The following is a 14,906-nucleotide window of genomic DNA, read 5'->3' on the forward strand; positions in this document are numbered from 1 at the left end:
AAGCCATTGCATTTATTGGACTTAGTTTTTATATTGAAGGAGGGACTATAGCCCCGAGCCCATAGTAACTTAAGTATTAAAAGGAACCAGGATGATGCAACCTACTCATCTTTAGATAAAATGGTATAACTTAAATTAACTTTAAATATTTTTCTTAAGATATCATCACAGGTACATATTTCCAATAAAAAGAATCAAACTTGGGCCACCTGGGTGAGAGCCATCTACCCTAACCACTAGAAAATATAGCATATATTGAAATATCTGATTAATAATGTTTATGTTAAAGAGAAAACTATAACCAGTTATTAGGGTTGCAATGGTAGCTAGCACTCCGAGTTGCAGCGGTAGCTCCCAATCCGGGTTGCAGCGGTAGCTAGCAACATAGTATGAGACGATCACGCCCCATAGTAAAAGATAAAATGACCCATAACTCCTAAGACTAGAATAACTTGAAAAACAAGAAAAGTGGCTGAAACCATGATGTTTTGAATATGCAACATCTTTATTCTGTTACTCTTTTTCCTAGATAGTGGGGCATGTGGAACATCATAAAGAGCTGTTTAATGGCTCTTTTTAAAGTAATTTGATGGGTTAAAATATTTGTAATTAAAAAATAATTTAAAAAATAAAATCATTTTTTAATGAATTCGGGTTGCAGTGTTAGCCAGCAACCTAGCAAGAGACGATCACATCCCCTAATAAAAATTACAAAAGCCAATAATTTCTAAACTGAAAATCAAATCGAAACAAAGAGAACACTATTGGAACCGCCTTGTCAGAAAACCCTATACTGGAAACATACTGTCTTTTAACTTGAGCAACAAGGAAAATATATTTGCTTGAAAATAAAAATAATGGCTGAAACTACGATATTTCGCGTGAACGGCATCTTTTTGTTTCTCTTTCTTCTCAGACAGCTTGGCACTTGAACATCATAGAGAGCTGTTTAATGGTTAATTTTAAAGCAAATTGATATGGTTAAACATATTTTGTAATTAAAAAACTAATTTTTAAAATATAATCAATATTTAATAAAACTGAATTAACTATAACACATGTTATAACTTATTTAATTATATTAAGGAATTTGTCAAATCTATGTGGTTTTGTAATTAACAAATATATCAAAACGTTTGTAGAAATTAACTTTAAGTAAGAGGTGACCCGACTCAGTAGTAACTACTGCTACTACTACTACTAACAATTCACCACAGCACCAAACCGCCTGAGGCCAACACAGCGGCGCAAGCTCCTCCTCCATCCCAATTTATTCAAAGCCTCCCTTTTTACACCCGCCCACAAAGTTCCAATTTCCTTTAAATCTTTCTCTATGGCGTCCTCCCAACCCAGACGGGGATGACCTGCTTTCCGTTTAGCCATAGATGGTTGGCCAAAAAAAACAATCTTCAGCAATCTGTCATCCTTCATCCGCACAACGTGCCCTAGTTACCTCAACCTTTCTTTCATTATAGCACTAGAGAGTGGTATTGAACCACATTTTTCGTATAGCCTATTGTTTGAAATACGGTCAGTCAGCCGGGTACCCAAAATCCTTAAGCAATTTTTCTGGAAAACATCTAGCAAATCTTCATCCGATTTTTGGAGCGTCCAGGCTTCAGAGCCATATTTGACCACTGTCATCACTGTGGCTTCTAATATTATAATCCTGGTTTGCAGACTTATCTTCCTGTTGTTCCAGACTTTTTTTAACTGTGCAAAAAAAACACCCTGAGCCTTTGCTATTCTATATTTAACATCTTCACTGCTCCCACCATGTTTACTAATAATACTACCAAGGTAAGTGATGCTGCCCACCTGATCAATCTTTTCATTACATAACGTTACGTTTTCATCTTCACTTATTCCTCGCCTTAGTGACTTAGTCTTCCTAACATTAATTTTCAAACCAATTCTAGCACCCTGAACTCGAAAAACCTCTAAAACTAGTAAATTCTACATAAAACTATGATCTTGAATGGTTTCTATCAGTACCAAAGGAATAAGTTACAAAACAAGCATATAGAACCGCTTTTAATATAATCAATAGAACTCCAGCACAACAATAGACAACGATTGATGTTGTTTTCTCTACCTGCGGTTGCATATCTTCTTCTTGAATTTGATCGTCATTATATTTCATTGGAAGCTCAGGAAGATTGTTTTCTTTCCTTACATTTATCCCCAGCTCTGTTGTTTTTTGGGCATCTTCTTTGAGTGCAGTTGCCTTTTGTATCTTCATGCTTTTGGCAAGTAGGGTTTCTTCAGTAGGTTTAGTCACCTTCTTCACATTAGATTGGCTCGTCATTTCCTTTGATGTATGGAAAAGTAAAGATACACTGTCAGTGTTATAAGATGGGTTCTGGTGCATTTCCTCAGTTCTTACACGCTGTAATCTTTCTTCAGTATCTGATTGCTTCGGAGTAATAATATCAAGTTCAAAATCTTGTTGTGTATCTACATACTCTTTGGAGGATGGAACAGTCATAAAATGAGCTAGTTTCATTAGCTCATCATTAGCTAGTTTCAGCTCACTCTTCTTAATAGGAGAAAGATTTCTATCTTTGGCATCTGTTTTTAATATTCTATATTTTCTAACTGCCCACCAAATTGAAATTCCAGCACATATCGCTGTTATGCCAGTGACATAACTTTCTATCATTTGTGAATCAGAAGACATCAAGGTACTTCTTAATTCCCATAAAACAACGCGTCAAGTTTCAAAAACCTATGAAAAATCGAAACTAATTAAAAAACTTTTCAGGTGTTTTTCTATTTTTAATTAAAAATTAAATCTATAGCTCAGACACCATAAATACTTTTGCAGTTTACATAATAAGTTTAGTAATCCTTGAAATAAAATTATTTTATTCAAAATTTTCAGGAATTATTCTAGTTTCAATGCACCAATCATACTTTTTGTTAAAACTCTAAAGGAATTACTGTATTTTATTTAGCTATATCTACATAAATTAGATTAAGTTAAAATACGATTTTGATTTTCATACTCAAGATGATGTTAATACTATTTGCTATTACAGTGTAGTACAAAAATGCAGTTTTTTTTTAAGAAAAATGTATTCTATTTACTAAAACTGTTCAAACCTATACAATAAATAAGTTAACTATCTACGGTAAAGATTGTAGTGCAAAAACCTGGAAATAAAATCACAAACCGAAAAAAGCCTATGGTTTCCGCTTATTTGGAATAGTTGGAGATAAACTTTGGATAATAAGGCTTCTAACTAAGTCCAATATGCCCTGGTTTGTTCTTTAGTAGTTTTCAGCTATCTCTAGAGCAATAATACCAATGGAACTTACAAAATCCCTACTTATAGGCAGCGATGCTCAACCATACCTAGTAATATCATTGATATTTTAAAGGAGCTAGTTTGATTGAAAATTAGAGGCTCTATTGCCTTCTTAAGAGTCGAAATTAATTTGAGGGCAATCAGCCCTTCTCTTTAGCTCATAATTTTCCAGACACTTCCAATCAAAATTTTAAGACAACCATTTTGTTCGACATAGCTGATTGGTATAGTTGATTAAATTAAAAACAAAGACACAAATTAACGCAAAACACATTGATGGTATGCTGGCTGCATGTAAGACATTTCATCAATATGCAAAGAATGACCAAGGGTGTTAAGTTAAAATTTTCGGGGCTACTTCTATTACTACTTCAGCTCTGAGTATTTTACTAAATCAAAAGAGTGTAATTGTATCCAGGCTGTAAAAGATTATACATGTTAATTCTGTGAATGCTGTTAACTTTTATTTATCAGCTCAACTAGAGGATGTATATAACTAAATTAAGCACTACAATATGTGTTATGAGTTTCAAAAGAGGTTATGTTGTTAAAAGTTGCTGAAAAAGTTTATCCAGTATGCAAATAGCAGGCCAATTTGTAAATTTTTAAAGAAAAAAAGGAAAGTTTCAAACTATTATTTTTGTTTCCCTGAAAAAAAATATGTCAATATAAACGAACTACCTCCCCTCCCATAGTTTCCTCAAACATATCCGATAAAAATTTATCCATCAGTTACATTTAGCATATGTTATATATGTTATTGAGAACTTTGACCTTTATTTTCCAAAAAGGCGAAGGTCATTCAGATGAACCTTTTATAGAACGTTGTTTTGAGTGTTGAACTGAATGAATACACGTTATGTGCAATCAGTTTGTCAAATAGACAAACTAAGTTTTAAGATACTATGGAGAGAGCAGGTTTTGAATAGTTCCTTGTACCTTTGCTTCTGTGCCATCATCAAAGGTTTATTAAAGTGTCTGAAGCAAGCAAAACTGGTTATTTAGTTCTGGTTCTTTGCTGTCATCATTGAATATTAAAGTTTTGGCGATGTTTTACCTGCTTACGCATTGCAGTACTATTTCTGCATTATTTGTTATCTATTTTAGGCAGTGCAACAGTGCTCATAAAATAGTACTGCCTTTGTAAAGATTGATGACCAAGGGAATGCACTTCGTATAAAAAAATTGGTGGTAGATCTTCAAAAGGAGCTCAGTCAATTAAAAATTCAAGTACCCTTTTGAAGAGTTAAAAGGGAATAGAGGACAACCAGTACCCCTCCCCATCCCCTACACCATCATTTCCCCAAACCCATCCAATAGAAATTTTGATATAGACATTCTGTTCAACATAGTTAAAAGGTCCAGTAATTACGTTTTTGGGGATGATGACACCCTCCACAGAGCCCTCAAGAAAAGAATTCTAAGTTAAGGCAAATGATCATTAAAGGTTTTCATGGGAAGGGTGGTCGTATAAATTTCGGAGGGGACTCGTTTGATTTAAAATAAAAGTTTCTAGTGGCCTTTTTAACAGTCGATTTGGTGTGAGAGCAACAAGTCCCTCCTCTCCATGCGTCCTCTTTTTTCCAGTTTCATCCAATAGAGATTTTGGTATAGCTATTTTTTCACAGGCAGTGATTTGGGCACAACGTATATTCTTTTTTTTTTTTGGGGGGGGGGGGGGTAAACCAGAAACCTCCATATAGAAAATATTTGTCGTAAAAGTTTTGAAGGGGGCTCATGTTCAAGTGTCCTTTTCAATAGTCAAAATTGATTGAAAAAAATTAACCACACACGTTCATCATTTCCCAACACATCCAATAAAATTTTTTACATAGCCAGTTTGTACAGCGTAGTTGAAAGATTCAGTAACTATTTGTTTGAGGATGACATCCCCCCCCCCCACAGCCCTCAGGGCAAGTGATATAATATATAATAGTTGTCCATTATTAAAACATGAGGGATTTTTGTGGAAGGGGTGGTGAATAAATTTTAGAAGGGGCTCATTGGTATGGAAGTCAGAATATCTAGTGCTATTTTTAAGAGTAAAATGAGATCGAATACCAACTAGGCCACCCAACGCCCTCTTTTATCATTATGCATCTGCCAGAAATTTTTAGATCGCTATTTTGTTAAATATAGAATAAATATCACAAAGCCTTCAGGGTACTGACAGGACTGGTTGTAACAGTCCTTCAGATCCTTCGGGACAAGGGATACAAGTTGTAGCCCGGAGCGTTTAAGGTTTTTACAGAAGGGTTGGTCGAAAAAGCTTTAGATGATTCACATTTAATTGAAAATCGAAATTTTTAGTTCCTTTTTAAAATTCGAAATTGATGAAGGTTAACGAGCCTTTTTTTCCCAAGCGCAACTGATCGAAAGGGTGAGATAACCATTTGGTTCAAAATAGTCCAAAGAACATATAACAATACCTTAAGGGTTTACAAAACCCACCAGAGCCCTTGGGCAAGGTTTTTATGCTATGCTCCGGTGGCAAATATTTTTTTTATGGAATGAGCGGTCGTACAAACTTTGGAGGGGGCTCATTTGATTGAAAATTTGTACTTTTAGAACTTTGCAGCCCCTCACCTTACTCCCATCATTTCGGAAACTGAAAATTCAGTCAAAATTTTCAGACATTAATTTTCTTCAGTATTGTTGAGAGATCCCGTAGTTATACCTTTGCGGATTTCACCCCTCCCCCCCACACCTCTCAAGACAAGGGATTTAATTTAGGCAATTTATTCATTGTCTACATAAAGTTTATGTTATTGAGAAAGTTATGCATGTTTGACCTTTACTTTATGAAAAGTTGAAGGACATTCAGGTTAGCCTTGCAGAGAATGTTGAGGAGAGTCTTGAACTTAATCACAACACATTAGGTGTATACGGGTTGTCAAAAAGATGTAACCCTGGAATGACTGAGCATAAGAATTTGGAACTTCAGGAAATGATAAAAGAGATGATCAGTTGACCAAAACGGCAATGGCTGCACACTAATACTTCTGCTAAAACTACCACCACTACTACTGCTACTAATACTACCACACCTCTGTATTTACAATATTAAAAGGAAATTTGAACTAAGTCAAAAGACACTGTTTGCATACACATTGTCAAAAGAGCGTATCTCAAATACGGACTTGGATATCAAGTCAGAGCTTTCAAAAAATTCTTAAAGGTAAAGATCAATCGACCGAAACACAATATGTGTAGCCTGCACTACTTTTATTATGTCAACCTTTGTTACATTTACCACTACTACTACTACTACTAAACTACTACTGCTACTTCAACTGCTATTTCTATTGCAACTACTTGTAAAGCTAAGAGCATAAAGGTGAACATCCCAAGAAGCATATGAATATGCAGTTTATAAAAAGTACATAACAACGATGTCACATCAACGGCTAATTGATCTAACTGATCATAAGAGTGGTATCTATATACACAGTCCTAAAAATGCATGAAAAAATACATGAAATTAAACAAGAACCGGGACAAGAAAACCCATGCCTGAGGCACTACAGTATCACATGGACATTTTAAAAAGTTGGCAACCTACAAAGTGGCCAAGTATGTTTTGAAACTATAGTCAAGGCTGTATAAGATAACCAGACTGGCTTTTTGTTATTGATATGAATTGCACAAGAATGTGCAGCGTAGCTTAATGTGGACATTTTAAAAAGCTGGCAATCTTTTGCCTTTAAAGTGGCAAAGCATGTTTTTTTTAATTGAAAACTAGAGATTGTCAAATTGCGTATTTAGGAATGGTTTTGTAGGGAAAGCTGTCTATTACCCGTGTGTTATCCACAGTTCCATTTCTTTGAAGTCTGTGCTATCAAGAGCGGTTTCTAATTTTTTTTTGAACAATTGCCTTTAGCCAACAATAGTTTGATATGAATGTTTCGGTATATAGGAGTTGCGAATTTGATTCTATTAAGGTGGAGAAAAAAAGGGTTTAGCATTTGCGGATTGGACTTTACGAACGATATTAATTGATTAACAGGAATAAAAAAAAACAGAGCTAGATAACATTTGCGAATTAGATCGTATGAAAAAAAAGGGTATAGCATTTGAGAATTGGGGATTATCAGTTTAGGTAGCCCCTTGCCATGGAGCATAGCAATCTAAGCGGTCAGCGACCTTTACCTATAAAGTGGCATGCACATTATCCGAAATTATTTTTAGCACATGTTTATGGATAGTGGCAAGGGTTTTCCTTGACAAAGAGAGAAATTATATTCTGGCCTATTTAGACGAGAGATATTCTATTTTCAAGTATATTCGATTTGCGAATGGGATCCTATTAAGGTTGAGAAAAAAAGGGGTTTACCATTTGCGAATACTTCAATGTGTACTGTATAATACACAAATGGTGTTTGAACAGTGTTGTCAATTTAAAATAGTTTAAAGTTATACTATACGAAGAAGTTGATACTAAGAGGGATGTAGATAGCAAGAAAAGAATTGTAATAACGGATAGCTTTACTTCTTCGATGTGTTCCGTATAATAAATAAGTGGTGGGGTTATGGGAGCGGAGTGTCTTGGAGTACTTATAGTGTTGTACTGTGGGTCTAGGAGGGGGAAATTGAGTTTTGCGGATGGTGTGAAAAATGCAAGTAATTAGTTAAAATAATGCTAAGAGGAATTGGGTTTTGAGGGTGGGGTGAAAAATGGTACTTATTGAATATCCATCTAAACATACGACTAGAAATGCTTCAGCCAAAATATGGTATTGCGTCTTTCTGAACTTTCTGGGGAGGGAGATGGAGCCAAGTATTTAGTTTAAATAATGCTAGGAGGAATTGAGTTTTGTGGGTGGGATGAAAAATGGTACTTATTAAATATCCTGGTAAACATACGACTAGAAATGCTTCAGCATAAATAAGACTATTGTGTCTTTCTGTACTTTCTGGGGAGGTGGGGGGTGGGGTAAGTATTTAGTTTAAATAATTCTAGGAGGAATTGAGTTTTGTGGGTGGGGTGAAAAATTGTACTTATTAAATATCCAGGTAAACATACGACTAAAAAATGCTTCAGCATAAATAAGGGTATTGCGTCTTTCTCAACTTTCTGTGGGAGGTGGGGAGCGGGGGTAAGTATTTAGTTTAAATAATTCTAGGAGGAATTGAGTTTTGAGGGTGGTGTGGAGCTAGGTTTCTTAGTCTCTCATAGGTGTGTTTTGTCTGAAACCTACAATTTGGGGTGGGTAGTTTGCTAATTCTACCTTTTATGAGCTAGGTTTCATAGCCTTTTGTAAGTGAGTGTAGTCTGAAACCTATAGTTTGGGATGCTATTTGGGCATTTCAGAGCTAGGTTTCTTAGTCTCTCATAGGTGTGTGTTGTCTGAAACCTACAATTTGGGGTGGATAGTTTGCTATTCCCGGCTTTTAGTTAGGTTTCATAACCTTTTGTAGGTGTGTGTTGTCTGAAACCCATAGTTTGGGATGCTATTTGTGCTTATCAGAGCTAGGTTTCATAGTCTCTCATAGGTGTGTGTTGTCTGAAACCTACAATTTGGGGTAGGTAGTTTGCTATTTCTGACTTTTCAGAGCTAGGTTTCTTAGTCTCTTATAGGTGTGTGTTGTCTGAAACCTACTATTTGAGGTGGGTAGTTTGCTATTTCTGGCTTTTATGAGCTAGGTAATAAACTATTTCTGTAAAATCTGAGCTAATAACGGTTTTTGGCCGTAAACCTCTAGTTTTTTGTAAGAAAATTATGGAAAATACAATTCTCTGGTTCAAATCTGAAACATTAGTCTATTTTTAGATCGAAAAATAAAATTATTTCTATAAAATCTGAGCTAATAAGGGTTTTGACCGTAAACTCTAGTTTTTTGTAAGAAAATTATGGAAAATATAATTCTCTGGTTCAAATCTGAAACTTAATTCTATTAACTATTTCTATAAAATCTGTGCTAATAAGGGTTTTGACCGTAAACTCTAGTTTTTTTGTAAAAAAATTATGGAAAATACAGTTCGTTGGCTCATAGGTGAAAATTAAGTCCAGTTATGGATCAAAAAATAAACTATTTCTGTAAAATCTGAGCTAATAAGGGTTTGTTGCAGTAAACTCTAGTTTTTTGTAAGAAAATTATGGAAAATACAATTTTCTGGTGCAAATCTGAAACTTTAGTCTATTTTTGGATCGAAAAATAAACTATTTCTGTAAAATCTAAGCTAATAAGGGCTTTTGACCGTAAACTATAATTTTTTGTAAGAAAATTATGGAAAATACAATTCGTTGGCTCATAGGTGAAGATTAAGTCCAGTTGGATTGAAAAATAAACTATTTCTGTAAAATATGAGCTAATAAGTGTTTTTGCCCGTAAACTCTAGTTTTTTGTGAGAAAATTATGGAAATACAATTCTCTGGTTCAAATCTGAAACTTAATTCTATTTTTGGATCGAAAAATAAAGTATTTCTGTAAAATCTGAGCTAATAAGGGTTTTTGACCATAAACTCTAGTTTTTTGTAAGAAAATTATGGAAAATACAATTGTCTGGTTCAAATGTGAAAATCTAGTCTATTTTTGGATCAAAAAATAAAACTATTTCTATAAAATCTGAGCTAAAAAGGGTTTTTGACCGTAAACTCTAGTTTTGTGAGAAAATTATGGAAAATACAAATCTCTGGTTCAAATCTGAACTTAATTTTATTTTTGGATCGAAAAATAAACTATTTCTGTAAAATCTGACCTAATAAGGGTTTTTGACCGTAAAATCTTGTTTTTTGTAAGAAAATTATGGAAAATACAATTGTCTGGATCAAATCTGAAACTCTAGTCTATTTTTGGATCGAAAAATAAAACTATTTCTATAAAATCTGAGCTGAAAAGGGTTTTTTGACCGTAAACTCTAGTTTTTTGTGAGAAAATTATGGAAAATACAAATCTCTGGTTCAAATCTGAACTGAAGTCTATTTTTGGATCGAAAAATAAAGCAATTTCCGTAAAATCTGAGCTAAAAAGGGTTTTTGACCGTAAACTCTAGTTTTTTATAAGAAAATTATGGAAAATACAATTCTCTGGTTCAAATCTGAAACTTAAGTCTATTTTTGGATCGAAAAATAAAACTATTTCTATAAAATCTGAGTTAAAAGGGTATTCGGCCGTAAACTCTAATTTTTTGTAAGAAAACTATGGAAAATACAATTCATTGGCTCATAGGTGAAAATTAAGCCCATTTATAGATCGAAAAATAAAGTATTTCTGTAAAATCTGAGCTAATAAGGGTTTTTGGCCGGAAACTCTAGTTTTTTATAAGAAAATCATGGAAAATACCATTCCCTGGTTCAAATGTGAAACTTAAGTCTATTTGTTGATCGAAAAATAAAACTATTTCCGTAAAATCTGAGCTAATAAGGGTTTTTGACCGTAAAGTCTAGTTTCTTATAAGAAAATTATAGAGAATACAATTCTCTAGTTCAAATGTGAAACTTAAGTCAAGTTTTGGATACTCATAATGATGAGGACTGATGATTCTAATTCAATATTTTTTCCATAAAAACAGACTATTTTTTTTTAAACTGCGAAATTATTCAACTTTATTTATTTTTTATCTTTTTTTTGTACGTACCTTAAAATGACAAAATATGCCTACGGCTCTAACAATTGTACACTATGATTGGTCTTAGATACAATGTGACTTTCCCATTGGTATTCTATGTCTGGTTATTGACACTACCTAGTCTATTGCATGTATTAAATCAGTGTTTTTTACGCAGTGGAACGATAAACACATATGTCATATCTTTAAAAAAAAAAGTGAAGATGGAGCATTTTAATAAAGTGTGTTCACAAAACAAGGTTATTGTAGCATTGAATGCCAACAAGGAGAAGTATTTAACCAGTGAAACAAGTACAAGTGGTAGCACTATTGGAAATTATGCATGCATTGTCATGACAGTAAGGAATTAAATTTCTTTGGAATAGCGAAAAAATTCAACTCTTATGTTGGTGGATATGCGAGATTGAGATCTCCAGAGATGAATGCACTTAAAGAAACTGCCAACATAAAAATAATCGTTGATGATACAGGACAACTCCTTGCTACTGTTGCAGGTAAACACATTACCTACTGATACATCCTATCGTCAGCTTTCGGGTATTAGCATTCAACGGAAGGTCAATAAAAGAAAGCCCTACTCTTCTACTAATATCGTAAACTATATCTTGTCTACGTGCCGAAACTGTTACCTGTGTAAAAATAATATGATAATAGACAGTTAAATTGCCAGAAAAATAAAAAGGGCATTGTCAGAAAGTATCACTATGGAATATAAAGATGATTCGATGAAAAAAAAAGCACCAGCAAACGTTACTGCCATTGATCAAACGGTCAATGAACCAAATAATACCAAAGACAAAAAGCATATTGAGCCTGTTGATGAGAAACCAGTAAAAATTGTGTATGACTCTAAATAGAATAGTGATTATTCTACTGATTACGAACTAAGAGAAGACAATAGCTACAATATCAAGAGAGAACATGGTCAACTATTTTATGGAACAGATTCAAAATGTCCAAAGTTCATCATTTATATTAATAATGTATCATAATATATTTTTGTATTAAATTTCTACATAGTATTATCTCATTAAAAATATATTATGCATTACCTTGTAATGTGTTCATTATTTTTAGAGTAAGCCAGCATATAAAACGTTTAGAATGTCTATTAAAACATCGGAGATATAAGAAAAGGAATTTGCATACATCTGTTGTCAGACTCATGGGATAACATTGACAAAATCTAGATATCAGAATGAATATATTCTTTATCAACATTCGTTGTTGGATGTTTTATTATGTCATTATGAATAAATTGTAAGTAAGTAGGTAAATAAGTAGTTAAGTAGGGAAGTAAGTGACAAACTCTTTCTTGAATTCACCTCTTGGATACACAATACAGAAATTTAATTCAGGAAATTATGAAAAAAAATTGAAAAAATTCTCTATTAACATTCTTTATCGATTGAAATCGCTTCCTAGACAGTCAATACAGCAATTTCACAAACCCTAAGTATCAGATTGATTAAATTCTATATCAACATCCATTTCTCTTATACATGGGGATGAAATTGACAAAATCTAAGTGTTAGAGTGAATAAATTTTATTTATTCAGATACTGATACATCGAATAAAATTGACAGAATCTAAGCGTCAGAGTGAATAATTTATTTTTTATCAACATCTTTTATCAGTTACAACAATTATAAATAACAAAATCTAAATATCTGAGTGAATAAATGCTTTTTCAGCATCCTTTGTGGGATATGTTGAATAAAATATGCAAAGTCGACATAGCTTTATTTCATTTTTTCAGGTTAATTTAGACGAGGTTACGTGCGCGCACGTAACCTTGTTACGTTATAAAAAATAAAGTTGAATAATTTCGAAGTTAAAAAAAATAGTCTGTTTTTATGGAAAAAATATTGAATTAGAACCATCAGTCCTCATCATTATGAGTATCCAAAACTGGGCTTAAGTTTCAAATTTGAACTAGAGAATTGTATTTTCCATAATTTTCTTACAAGAAACTAGAGTTTACGGTCAAAAACCCTTATTAGCTCAGATTTTACGGAAATAGTTTTATTTTTCGATCGAAAAATAGACTTAAGTTTCACATTTGAACCAGGGAATTGTATTTTCCCTAATTTTCTTATAAAAAACTACCATTTTACGGCCAAAAATACTTATTAGCTCAGATTTTACAGAAATACTTTATTTTTCGATCCATAACTGGACTTAATTTTCACCTATGAGCCAATGAATTATATTTTCCGGCCAATCATTTGGTCTAATTTTTTTATTATAGTTGTGATCTTTTCTCAGGATATCATAGGTATTTTTTAGAATATAGTCGACAAGGGCCCATCATACGCGCCGTCAAATTTGATAGTGGGAGAGAGATTCGTCCAAAAATCACTTGTTTTATTCAAATCATTGTGGAGAGGATCGGAGGTACTGGACATGAATTTCACATAGAAATCATTGGGCATTATTAATCTCTTCAACTGGAACCCAAGATTCAAATCAGAGTTGTATCCTAGCCAACGAACAAGCGACTGTCTTTTGTCCTGGCGAGTACGACTCTTTACCTTTTCAATATGATAAATTTCACTACTGTTTCTAACTTTTTGTTGCTTATAATCTTGAAAACCAAGAGGATCTCATCATCTTTTTTATTTCACAGCTAATATATCATAGGTTCATTGAGTATGATTTTGGACACTTTCAACAGTTCAGTAGTCCATTGATAATGCCCCATTCAAAAAATATTGGGGGCTCTATTAATTCGAACAGTATTGCCAACATTGAATTTTTTCTTCACAATTTTTTTTCACTAGCATATTGTTTAAAAAAAAGTGTCAAATGTATTTTCACTGCAATGAACTTCCCGAGCGCTACCATAGGACAGGAATTGATGAGGTCTGTGATTATATATTTGCAAAATTTTAAATCTTGCAATCTTTGCAAAAATCCTATTTTCGATCTAACAATTGGTTTGATTATCCAGGTCAGAAACAAAAGACATCACTCCTGTCAAAGAAAGAAAGGAAGATGACGACACTTACAATAAACAGTAGAAGAAGCCCCAGGAAGAGAATTGTTAGATTAAAACTAGATTTTTTTTCATAGACTGATTAATGCATATCTACTCCATAAGGATCCCCAACCTTCAATCCCTTCATCTTTAAATCTATTCAATGCAGGAAATGTTGACATGAGTGTAAAACATGGATACTATGAACAATTTTATCTGCAACAACCCTCTCCGATTATATCCACTTTCAAATTTATTCCAATGAAGGCTACTTTATGGATATATTATCGACATTTATAGATTTACATGTGGTAATCAAGAAATCTGACAATGGAATGCTAATTCGTGCTGATGGAATATCATATGAAAATTGTCTATTACATAATTTATTTTTCTACATCAGTGTCTGCATAAATGGCACATTGGTGAGCACAAGCAACAATCTCTCGAAATATACTTGCTATATCCAGTTCATGTTGATCACATCCAAGTCATATAAGGAATTGAGAGGCACCTCCAATGGATATGAATATATTACTAATACTGATAGTACAGATGCACTTAAAAATGCTTCAACCATTGAATTACATTTAGTTGGAAAAATATATCATGAAATATTAATATACACCAATGGCTACCCCCAAATTTTAAAGTGGATAGAACATTGACATTTCTTCCATCAAATTTCAATTTATGAAAAGAACTTCCTGCCAATCCGGATGTAACTGTCTCCCTTACCTCGGCAATGCTACGTGCAAGGATACAGCAAGTTATAAGTTTTGTTGCTTTGCCAGTGGAAAAACTGAGACCCAGTGGAAATAATATTAAACTACTTGTTCTTCATACAGTCACCAATCAACATCATATCAACGTCACAGGCTTGCACACCTTCACTGACTCATCTTTTATCAGTGGTAAAATTCCATCAAAATTGGCTTTGACATTTTTAAAAAGCGCGAGTGTAATAAAATCGTGGAATGGTTTCTTGCATAAATTTGAGATGTTTGGGCTTTTATCTCTTAAATGCAAAGTTAATGGAATCCC

General features: G+C 33.4%; 1 protein-coding gene across 1 annotated transcript in view; it reads right to left on the reverse strand.

The window, feature by feature from the left end:
- Positions 1 to 1,966: 1,966 nt before the first annotated feature.
- Positions 1,967 to 14,906, reverse strand: part of LOC148945523 (uncharacterized) — a 117,436-nt gene continuing 104,496 nt past the window's right edge. The window contains exon 3 of the mRNA XM_089099069.1: positions 1,967 to 2,728. Within this exon, the coding sequence (XP_088955195.1) occupies positions 1,967 to 2,680 (714 nt within the window). The 5' untranslated portion in view covers positions 2,681 to 2,728. The remainder of the gene's footprint in view (positions 2,729 to 14,906) is intronic.

This window comes from Artemia sp. Qi Xiang Cuo, chromosome 13, assembly GCF_049724085.1.
Source record: "Artemia sp. Qi Xiang Cuo chromosome 13, ASM4972408v1, whole genome shotgun sequence".
Classification (NCBI taxonomy): domain Eukaryota; kingdom Metazoa; phylum Arthropoda; class Branchiopoda; order Anostraca; family Artemiidae; genus Artemia; species Artemia sp. Qi Xiang Cuo.